The sequence below is a fragment of the Rhinolophus sinicus genome, linkage group LG01 (assembly GCF_036562045.2).
Source record: "Rhinolophus sinicus isolate RSC01 linkage group LG01, ASM3656204v1, whole genome shotgun sequence".
NCBI lineage: Eukaryota > Metazoa > Chordata > Mammalia > Chiroptera > Rhinolophidae > Rhinolophus > Rhinolophus sinicus.
In genome coordinates, this window is record NC_133751.1 from 79,130,987 (window position 1) to 79,141,797 (window position 10,811).

Genomic DNA, 10,811 nt, shown 5'->3' on the forward strand with positions numbered 1-10,811 from the left:
AGGCCACATGAAAGTGTCAATCTGAAATGGATGAAGGTACAGCTGTCTGAAATTGGAAAGCATGTAAGTCAAAGATCATTGCTACTTTACTTTTCTTTCACTGTTTTCCTCTTCATTCCTTCTCCTGTTCCTTCTTTCTACTAAGTCAAACTTAGCTTGTATTGTACACAATCAATCAATTATAGTATTAGTTTTGAGTAGTAGTTTTGGGAGCTATTCTTCTTTATGAAATAGAGACTAGCTGCCCTTGGGCATTTGAAGATCCAAGACAGAAGTGAAGACTAAACCAGGAGAGTCCTAGAGAATTCTAGAATCTTTTCTTCTAGGGGAAAAAAAAGTGATAGAATATGGCCTCAACGTGTTAATTAACCTGTTTGTGGTAATCATTCCATAAAGTGTACATACGTCAAATCACTGTGTTGTACAATTTAAATATATCCCATTTTATTTGTCGATTATACCTCAATAAAGCTGAAAAAAATAAGAAAAAGGAGTGCTCACTTCAGCAGCATATGTACTAAAATTGGAACGATACAGAGATTAGCATAGCTACTGAGCAAGGATGACACACAAATTCATGAAGTGATCCATACCTTTTAAATAATTCATGGGATGTAATATACAGCATGGTGACTATAGTTAACAATACTGTACTGTACATTTGAATTTTGCTAAGAGACTAGATCTTAAAAGTTCTCATTATAAAAAAAAACATAACTATGTGTGGTGATGGATGTTAACCAGACTTATTGTGATCATTTCACAATATATACAAGTATCGAATCATTACATTGTACACCTAAAACTAATAGAGTGTCAATTATATTGCAATAAAAATAATTAATAAATAAATGTAAAAGGATGTGGCCTCATAAAGTTAAAACCCAGGGCGTAAAGCTGATCTCATAGAATCAGTCTCCACCCATGTAACTAAAATGGTAACCTACTCCCACTCCTGCTTTTCTGACACTGTTCATTCCCACCCACGTGGCACACATACTAAGTCGGGACCCACTGCAAAGGGGAAATGGAGGTCCTACCTCAGGTTAGGAGCACGAGTCGGAATGACTGGGTGCTGGCCCTAACTCTGCCACCACACCTGTGAGGTCCTGAACTTTTCTAAATGTCAGTTTCCTCAACCAGCAAGTGAAGAGACTAGGTCCACCTCCGAGTGGTGGGGATTATTTTACGTAATGCATTAAAGACCTCAGCCTAGTACTTGCTTTAATTACCAGTTCTCATTAAACAGTGGCCATTAGACATGCTTACATAAATTACTTCAAATAAGGAAGTAAACTTAGAGTCACACTAATGACGTTTATTTAAAATTATTTGTGAGATTGGCGTGGAAGAAGGGTTAGTAAAGATGTGTGGGTGGTTCTTTAAGTATCTTTCTTTACATTTTCAAGAATTGCTTTATTCTATTAAAATACCTTTTATTTTTCTTATTCCCATAAAAGGTCAATAAGGCAGATCAAACTCTCAACTAAGACACCAGAAGCAGTTGGAGGATGATGTGAGTCTCTTGGGGAGCAGCGGAACCAACCACCCACTTCCATCACTCAGCATCTAGTTACTCTTTCACAGCTAGCACCCCTGGGTACAGTATACTGGGACTCAAAAAAACACAGTAGCATCTGTAGTTGTGATGTTGAAACAAAGCATTATTTGGGTCCTTTTTCAAAGAGGGGGACTATGTATGCTATTCCGTGTTCTTCCTTTCCAGAGCTCCTTCTTTCCTCCACTTTCTTGCGGGGTCTTATCTCCATCCACAGACATTCTCTTTCATTTCTTTCCTTTCTGCTCTCAGCTCCCTGAAAGACAAGAATCAGAAAAGCATGGAAATGTGCCAATGGCTGACAACATTCCACATTTCTCTTAATTGTCAGAAATGAAGAAACCCCTGATCGATCAGCAGACTTCCACGTCTTAGTTTCTAGTAATAAATTAGCATAAGCTAAGGGTGATACTAAATGTTTCAGTCATAAATAAAAGGAACAGGGAGGGGTGTTAGGGCGTCAGCATATGGTCTGTGGAGGAAAGTCTCTGACGCATGGAGGGGTGATTTCACAGCATGATAAAATTAATAGTCTCCTGGTGCTTTTTGAAAAGGAATGTGGCACGTGAATCATACATGCAATGATTCTAACTTCCCTGTGTCCACTCCCTTAAATTACATTAATAGTAGGGTTTGCACTAGTTTTAATGTAAGGGCTGTGTGAGATGAAGTGTCTAAATAACATCCAAACGCATTAACAGTCCCCAACAGGTTACCCAGAAAGAGGTCCACAGGCACTGATTTATTGAACACACACTATTCTAGGATCAGGAGATATAGCACTAACTACAGACACCAGACTTCCTAGGTTTTATACCTAGTGGAGGGAGACAATCAATAAGCCTAAAAGGAAACAAGAGGAAAACAGATAGTGATAAGTGCAATGATAATTATACACAGGTGATACTATAGGGAACTATTAGGGAAAAGGCTACTTCTTTAGTTTCCATGGTCAAGGAGCGCCTTTCAAAGGAATTACTGAACTTCCCGCCCCTCCCAAAAAGGCATTGATAAATGTGGTGATGATACCTATTTATACTTCTGCTTTTCAAAGTAAAGAAATAAATTCATTATTCTCCCCCTCCTCCATTTGAACTGGATACACCGGAGAACCCCTGAGTGCCTATCAAGTGAACATACACAGTGGTGAGTGGAAAAGTCGTGACTCGGCCCTGCAGGCTGAGTTATAGGGATGCCAGGTGACTGCAATGGTGTCAGTTACTCTACAATGTTCACTTGCTTTTATACAGTATCTAGATTGTTTCATTTCTACCTGAAATGGTCCATTAGTCAAAGTTAGAAAGCAGAACAAATGATGAAGCTGAGATACAAATTAACAGGAACTTAAAAATAGCTCTATAAATGTGCCTCCAGGTAATTTTCATTAGATCCAGCATTTGTATTGGATCCATCAGTCTGTTCAGAGTTTATATTTAGCAGTCATGAATGTCTCTGATACATACAAGAACAGTTTAAAAAAGAGAAAATATAGTGATGATTATTTCCGATTTGGCTTTTCTCTTACCGAAAATCAAGACTGTCTGAGAAATGCTCGTAAATAATGGCCTGAAATATTTTACTTGTCTCAATCATTTGGAAACAAAATGCAAAAATTATCAAAATAAGCCAATTGAGTTCTTCAATATCAAAATGAAAGAATTTAATGTTCTTGGTCACGATCAAGTCACAAAAGCAGTTTCTGCCTTTTTTTGATGCTAAAAGATAAAATTTAAATCTAGATGTTAGTATTCATTTGGCCCCCAAACAAAAGATAATAAGTATCATTTTAAATTCCCTGGCAAATCACACTTTTCAATATAGTTAGCTTTAGAAAAATGTGTCAATTGTTAAATACAAAAAAGTTGTAAAGTATCTGTATATGTTCTGAAGTTTTAATTTTGCATTAAGATACACTTTATAATGTACTCTAAGAACTGATGTAAAACAAAATATTTAATTTAAAATTATTTACCATGTGTGTTTATCGTACAATATGAAAAAATATTAAATAATTTTGTAAATTCCTAGCAGGTTTCCAGCTATTATATATGCCTGTGAAAAGAGTTCTTGAGTAAAAAAAAAAAAGTTGAAAATGCTGCCTTGGTCACCTTGGCACTCAAAAGGAAGAACTTGGAAAATGAATGGAACAAACATATGTTATATTTTAGGACTAGTGCGATGAATATCTCTTTAATTAAAAATCTGATTTCACATTTACACACTTTTAGGGCTTATAATAATATTAGCAAATGGTTTCATATAAGCAGTTATATATGTGTTATTATGTGAGATTTGTTCTGAGGCCATCAGAAACAACAAAGAACTATTCGGATTAATTTTTTTTCAAAATATATGTACCCTCTACCTTGTTCCAGAAAGAATTTGAGACAGATAAGTCTCCTGAATGAATATAATTAATGACTTTAACATGCAGTTTTAACACAGGAGTTCTTTCACTTCTGTTGTATTCCTGCCAAAAGTTCCTACTCTGAATCTAATGATGAGGAAATATCAGATGAACCCAAGCTGAGCGTCGTTCTAAAAAATAAAAAAATAAGCAGCCTGTACTCTTCAGATGCCAGCGTCATGAAAGACAAAGAACGACTGAGGAACTGCTGCAGAATAAAATAGAGTAGAGGGAATGAATTGGCTGCAACACATGTTCTGGAATCTCCCTATAAAGAAAAACAATGGGAAAAATATGAATAAGTTCAGTAGATTAGATATAAAAAGTATTGTATCAGTGTTAATTTCCTGACTTTAATTTTTGTACTGTTTTATATAAGAGAATGTCCTTGTGCCCTTGTTTGGGGCTGGGGAGGAGAGGGAGAGTATAGGTAAATATGGTAACATGCTAACATTTGGAGGGAATCTAGATGAAGAGTGTATTCTTTGTATTATTCTTGTAACATTGTTCTAGGTCTGAACCCATATTTTTCAAAAAACAGTAGAAAGAAAGGACAAAACAGGAACTCTTGATAAGGTTCAGATATAGTAAGTGACAGTTGTTTACTGTTCTTCCTTCTGTATTCCTCTTCTGATCAGGTAAAGAGAGCAGCCTACTGAAGGGGGAGCATAGATACACAGGGTCACTCTGACAAATGTGAGCCTAAGGTAGACAGCGACAGTCCCAATGGCCATCACTGCTGGGCAGAAAACATTGTGCTCAGATGAACAATAAAGGAAGGAAACACCTACGTGTCTTCCCCCTTTCACAGAGCACAGGTCAAGAACAAGGCCGCCATACACCTGGGCTCACTTATTTGCTCTGCCTACTACATGGCAGAACATGTTATTCCTGTTTTGCAAAATAAAGCAAACGCCAAAAGCCCACCAAAAAAAAGAAGTATTTTTCTCAAGGTCACTCAGTGAGTTTGTTGCAGACTTGAAAAACTGCCCTCAGATTAATTGATCTCTATCTTATTACTTCTGTGTAAAGTTTGACATCATCAGTGGAGTCTCTATTCTTCCTCTCATTTCATGCCTGTCTCTCCCCTGTGCTTTACTTAGACTCCCCCAAGGCCACTGTGACCTCCTGGTCCACTCTCACTCCTGGAAACTTCCTAGAGAGTGTCCAGAGCGTTCCTTCTGTGTGCTTTTGAATGCACAGGGGAACGTGACGCCATCGTAGATTATTTGCTATTGGAGTAAATATGAAAGCACAGGCGGTTTTGCTCATCTCTACATAGTGAAAAAAGAAAGTCACATTTATCATAAGGGTGATGAAAACGGTCTCAAAGAACTAGAGGACCTCGATAACAAAAACGTTCCATGAGTGGTCCTCCAGGAATTCTTCCTACACCAGCTGTCTTCAATAAAAACAATAATAAAATTTTATGTACATCTGGGCTATCTAAAACTGAGTGTCATTTTTCAAACATCTCACCACCAAGCTGTAAATAAAGAAGTCAGATTTGTTCTCCTCAAACTTGGGGGCAAGCAATCCTTTGGGTTTCCTTTTCTAAAGTGACTTAAATATTCAACAATTCTGTTACATACCAAAGAGAGAGAGCGTTTGGTTCTAAAGCATAGTTGCTGTTCAAAGGACTCTGAAAATGCCTGAATTTGGGAACGGGATCTTCTTTTTGATTCCAGTGGCTCCTTGAATGACCCATCCTCTAAGCATTTTCTATAATCCCGCATGTGGGTGCGGCATGGAAATCCCTGGCCCTCAACAGAATGCCTTCTAGGATGGCTGCCAGATGATGTGATTCTGGGAAGCCCAGGAAACTGGAAACATAGAGTAAAAATGTTTACAGTATAAAGAGACAGTACAATATTAGCACAGAAACAGAATATCCATAAATTACTAATTAAACAAATCTCATGTTGAACTGAAATTTTACCTTCTTTATCAGTAGGACCTTCCTCATACATGAAACAATAGAGCCAATGGGTTAAAACATTAAGTAGAACACCCTTAGACTAGCTTTGCTGCTCTTCCACTATCAGGGCAGCATAATGAAGCGTTCCGAGCCTTAAGTTGGTACATGTAAGTAGATTCCAAAATGATCAAAAAGAATTTAATGAAGCCATAAATGTTTAAGAAATAATATAAAGGTATTCACCTTTCTATGATTTATTTCTAATATTGATATGAAATATTTCTATGATTTCTGTATGAAGCAGGAATTTCTAAGCAGAAGAGCAATGGAAGAAGTCATAAGGGATAAAATTACTTGTACAATATAAAAATAAAGCTTATATGCATTAAAAAACTTAAAATGAAATAATAGACAAAAACCAAAAAATATTTGCTATATGTTACTAATATTTAATAAATATCTTGAAAATACGTATCTTACACCTAGAAATACATAGGGACCATGTAATACAGTGACATCAGTGTTAAAATCACATCGAAAAATGATCAAAAAAGAAATGATTCATGGAAGTCAAACTTCTTGAAAGAGTTGTGACACTTGCTCTCTCAATATCTCTCATTCCCCACCTTCCCCTCAATCTAGCTTTTGCACCCACAATTAATTTGGGTCAGGGCATGTTGCCACGTTCTCTGCACGTTCTCAATGTTGCAACGTTCTCTGCACATTTTGTTCTTTAATCATTCAGGAGCATTCAACCCAGTTGTCCATAGGACCCTTCTGGAAACATACTTTCCCTTGCCTCTACCTGTACCCTCTCGGTTTCCCTGTAACCTTTCTGCCTGTGACTTCACCCACCACTTTTACCTCAATAATGGCTAATCATCCTTCCATCTCCATGGAAACTGCATATCCCCAGAAAGCCTTTCCTCTCACCCTGATTGGTTCAGGTCCCTGTTAGATGCCCTCATACTTCTCCTTTACGATACTCATCACAATTATAATCCATAATTTGGGTAATTTTGTTACATATCTCTTTTCTGTTAGACTGGATGCTCCATGACCTCAAGGGCTGTGTCCCATTCTCTGCTAGAATACCAGTACTATAGAGCGCCTTGCCTTACTCATAGCATGAGTTCATTAAATATAGACTGGATGAAGAAATATATAAAGAATGAAAGAAAAAGAAATACCAAATGGTAAAAATTGTTTATGCTTATTAGTAACCAAAGATTATGTGAAATGAGTTAATGTACAATGTTGCCTCTCAGGTTAGGAAAAAAAAATTTTTTTCTTAATAATGATGGGAACACCGGCAAGAGCGCAGGGAGAGGGGCACGGTCAGTCCTCGCTGCTAGAACTCTAAATGCACACAGCCTTCCTAGAAAGCCGTGGGCAGCATGTGTCAAGAGGCTTAAAATATTGCCCTCCTTGGATGCATGCGTTGTATGTTGTGATGGGTTGAATTGTGTCCCCTTCCCCCCAACTGATATATTGAAGTCCTATGTGAGTAGGTCAGAATGTGACCGTATTTAGAAATAGAGCCTTTAAAGATTACGTTAAAATGAGGCCATGGGTGGGGGGCCTAATCCAGTCTGACTGGTGTCCTAATAGAAGAAGAAATTTGGACACACAGAGAAACACCAGGAATATAGTCACATGGTGGAAAGCCCATGTGAGGGCTGTCTATAAGCCAAGGAGAGAGGCCTCAGAAGAAACGGAATCTGCCGTCTCCTTGATTTTGGACTTCCAGCCTCCAGAACTGGGAGAAAATTAATTTCCATTGTTTAAGCCACCCAGTCTGTGGTATTTTGTTATGGCAGCCCTAGCAAACTAATACTAATGTCTAGAAACTTACTCTCAAACAATAATCAGAAATATGGTTAAAGATTTGTAAAGGTGCTGATTAAGACACATGAGGTAAATCTTATATATAAGTCCATCTGTTATAGGTCAGACATGGTACTTGGTAGTGATATTGGAATATTTCTCTGTGAGTCCCCAAATGATGGAGGGGACTTTTGAGTGAGTGAGTGAGTGCTGGGACTGAAGAATGGAAACACGGACCCAGGAGAGGCAAAGAGTTTTAAAAAGGATAGTTCATTGAAAGCAAAGGTCAGAGCTCCTGAGCAGGAGGGGGTCCCAAATAGGGGTGCCCAGTGACTGAGGGAAAAGCTCTTACTTTTATACCTTCCCTCTGTTGGGGAAGGCAGCTGGTGCCTTCTAATGGAATTCGTCTATTAGGTTTGTCCTGTTTGCCCATCCTGAAGGGATTAACGAACCCATCCGTCAGATCTGCTCCTTTGTCTGGCCAAAAGGGATTTATGAGATAATTTATTAAACTCATATCTTTGCCCTGGAGTGAAGGAGACATTCCAGAACCTAGAGTTTCAGGATTTGGCTGCCTTTTGCTCATTTCACCAGGGATCTTTCCTGTCTGCCTCACAACACGTTAACTAACCTGTCTCAGTAAAGTCAATAAGTTGGGGAGCAAAACAGGCACAGTGTCCCCATCTCGGAGGTTATGTCTGTGTAGGGAGTAGACATGAAACAAATGGGGCATATGACTACATACTTGGGCAAATGCTAGAAAGATTCAAGGTGCAATGAGAGGATATAACAGGGTAAAATTATATATCGAGGGATTTGAAGTAGGGTGATAGCATCAAATGGGCAATCTCAAAACATACCAAACTGGGATGAAAAGTTTCCTCCATGATGTGGGATTGTTTGGGAAAAAACGACTCCACAAATAGATTGAAAAAAATAAACAAAAACTTGACTTGGAGCTGAGGGGCCTGGAAAAATACAGTGTTCCCCAATATTCCCCAATTAAAAAAAAAAGAGTATATCAACTATATCAAAAGTAGTGATTTATTATGTGGAATCCCCAATTCCTTAGAGGTCACTAAATAGTGAGACTATTTGCAGTATTTCAAAAAGACTATTGGAAATCACACATTGATCCACACCAATGCTACACAGACTACACTGTGACATCAAGTTTCTTTCCTTGGACTTGAATTATATGATCCCTCAGCAGAATTATCTCAGGCTTATCAGAAGCTCTGAATAGCAGTTCAAGAAATCTCAGGTTACTGCAAATGAAGAAGTCATTAGCTAATAGAAGAAAATCGGGTCCCTTGGAGGACAAGACAAAAGGATAAAAGGGATTTTTGTGGATATAAAACAAAGATTTGGAAGTACTGATTTTCAACCACAGGAAACTATACAAAAGGACTCTTCAAAAATTATCTAAGAGAAGCCCCCCTCCCCTTATCCAGCTCTCCCCTGGTTCTGTGACAGTAACTCACTGAGCAGGGCAGGGACGTTTTCCTGTAACTGGCATCTTGTGATCGTCCCGGAGTCGTCTCTCATCCTCCTTTATCCAGCTGTGACCCCAGAAGCTGCTCATCCATTTGGCAAAAGACACATCATCATCATCATCATCATCATCATCATCATCATCATCATCGTCATCGTGCTCCATGTAAAGGTGATTCAGAATGTCCAAGACCTGCCCCTAAATCTGGCATAGAGAACTATCATCCGACAGGGCTGATTTGGTGACACTCAGGATCTCCTCCAAAAGACAAACTGAAACTGGTATTTTCAAATGGTCTCTGATAATAAGATCCTTAAAGGAGGAAGGTTTACTAAACAACCGCTTCACCATCAGGCAACCTCGCATAATATCGATTTATAAATTGTGCAGCCCACATTCCTCTCCCCTCTGCCTGTCTTTTTAAATTAAGAAACTTTTTAATCCTTCCATTGCCCGGCTCGTGCCTCGCAGGCTAAGGGTGGGAAGCACAGTCCGTTGCCTGATTTTCCCTGTGCTTTGCACCAATGGCATGTGATGGCATCTCCAGCTGTCAATGATGATGGAGCATGACCCTCATAATATGCCTGTCAGCTCCAGGCCAGCTCTGAAACTGGGTCACTCACAAGGGACAGACTCACTGCAGCCTGCAAGATGTCCAGATGTTGGCATGTCATTTGTAGACTAGATCCTCTCCTGATAAATAAAATTGATATTGGTATAATCTAGCTCTTGGGGCAAAGGGAACAGTTTTTTTCATTGACATATTATTTATACATGTACAAATGCAAATAATTTACATGTACATGTAAATGTACAAATCTTAAGTACATTGAAGATGAATTTTTACATACCTATACCCCTGTATAAGCATCACCATGCTGGTGAAGACGAACATTCCAGCACCCTAGCAGTCTCCTTTTCCTTTTCAATTCATCCTCCTTCCAAAAGGTTCCCACTTCTGACCTCTGTCATCATAGATTAATTTTGCCTTCTGTTGCACTCTTTTTCAGTGGAATTATACAATATGCATTATTTTGTGCCGCACAATATTATGCTGGTGAGATTTATCCATGCTAACAGTAGTTCAGGCACTGTATGAATAGTCCACTTTTTTTTTTTAATCTACAACTGATGGTCACTTGGGGCTGTCATTCGTGTAGCGTCCAGTTGGGGCTACTATAAACAAAGCTTCTATGAACACTGTAGTCTCTCTCTTTCAGTGGGCATTTCTTTTTCAAGATAAGGAGAATATTACATATGTTGAACCCCTACTTCATGCCACATATGGAAGCAAGTATTTTGCATATGCTATTTTCTTTATAACAATGCTGTGACTGGGAGGTTTGTATCACATTTTATAGATTAGGAAATTGAGATTCAAATAGACCACCACTTGCCCGAGGGGAAATGACTACTAAGAAGTACAGACAAGTTTGAAGCAAGTAGTAAAACAACAAAATCTAGGCTCTTTTCACCACTCTTCCAGTGTTCCAAAGAGAACTTTGAAAAATCTTGCATTTTTAAACAGAGGTACTCTTGGCCATTTTCCATAAGAAAAGTCTTCTTTGAGCTGCAAAAAGATGGGCTTAATAATTGTGACTACCAT

General features: G+C 38.5%; 1 protein-coding gene and 1 non-coding gene across 3 annotated transcripts; one reads left to right on the forward strand and one right to left on the reverse strand.

Annotated features, from left to right (window-relative positions):
- Positions 1–256: 256 nt before the first annotated feature.
- Positions 257–10,811, reverse strand: LNP1 (leukemia NUP98 fusion partner 1). 2 transcript variants are annotated; one of them, XM_074332875.1, is made up of 3 exons: positions 9,200–10,811; positions 5,558–5,788; positions 257–1,814 (listed from the first exon to the last, which is right to left on the reverse strand). In XM_074332875.1, the coding sequence occupies exons 1-3, from the start codon at positions 9,368–9,370 to the stop codon at positions 1,665–1,667; spliced, it is 552 nt and encodes a 183-aa protein (XP_074188976.1). In that variant the 5' UTR covers positions 9,371–10,811; the 3' UTR covers positions 257–1,664. The 2 variants fall into 2 exon arrangements, with proteins under 2 accessions (XP_074188976.1, XP_074188973.1); XM_074332872.1 differs by lacking the exon at positions 5,558–5,788 and having other exon boundaries at positions 9,195–10,811.
- LOC141568024 (U6 spliceosomal RNA) lies at positions 494–597 on the forward strand. The gene has a single exon (XR_012491039.1). It is a non-coding gene; the product is annotated as a U6 spliceosomal RNA (small nuclear RNA).

Excerpts from the sequence above, each read along its gene's own strand:
- LNP1 (XM_074332875.1), bottom strand. The coding sequence starts at position 9,370 with ATGGAGCACGATGACGATGATGATGATGATGATGATGATGATGATGAT. Across the intron at positions 5,789-9,199 it reads CAGGAAAACGTCCCTGCCCT|TTTCCTGGGCTTCCCAGAAT; the intron begins GCTCAGTGAGTT and ends CTATGTTTCCAG. Across the intron at positions 1,815-5,557 it reads CCAAACGCTCTCTCTCTTTG|GGAGCTGAGAGCAGAAAGGA; the intron begins GTATGTAACAGA and ends CTTGTCTTTCAG.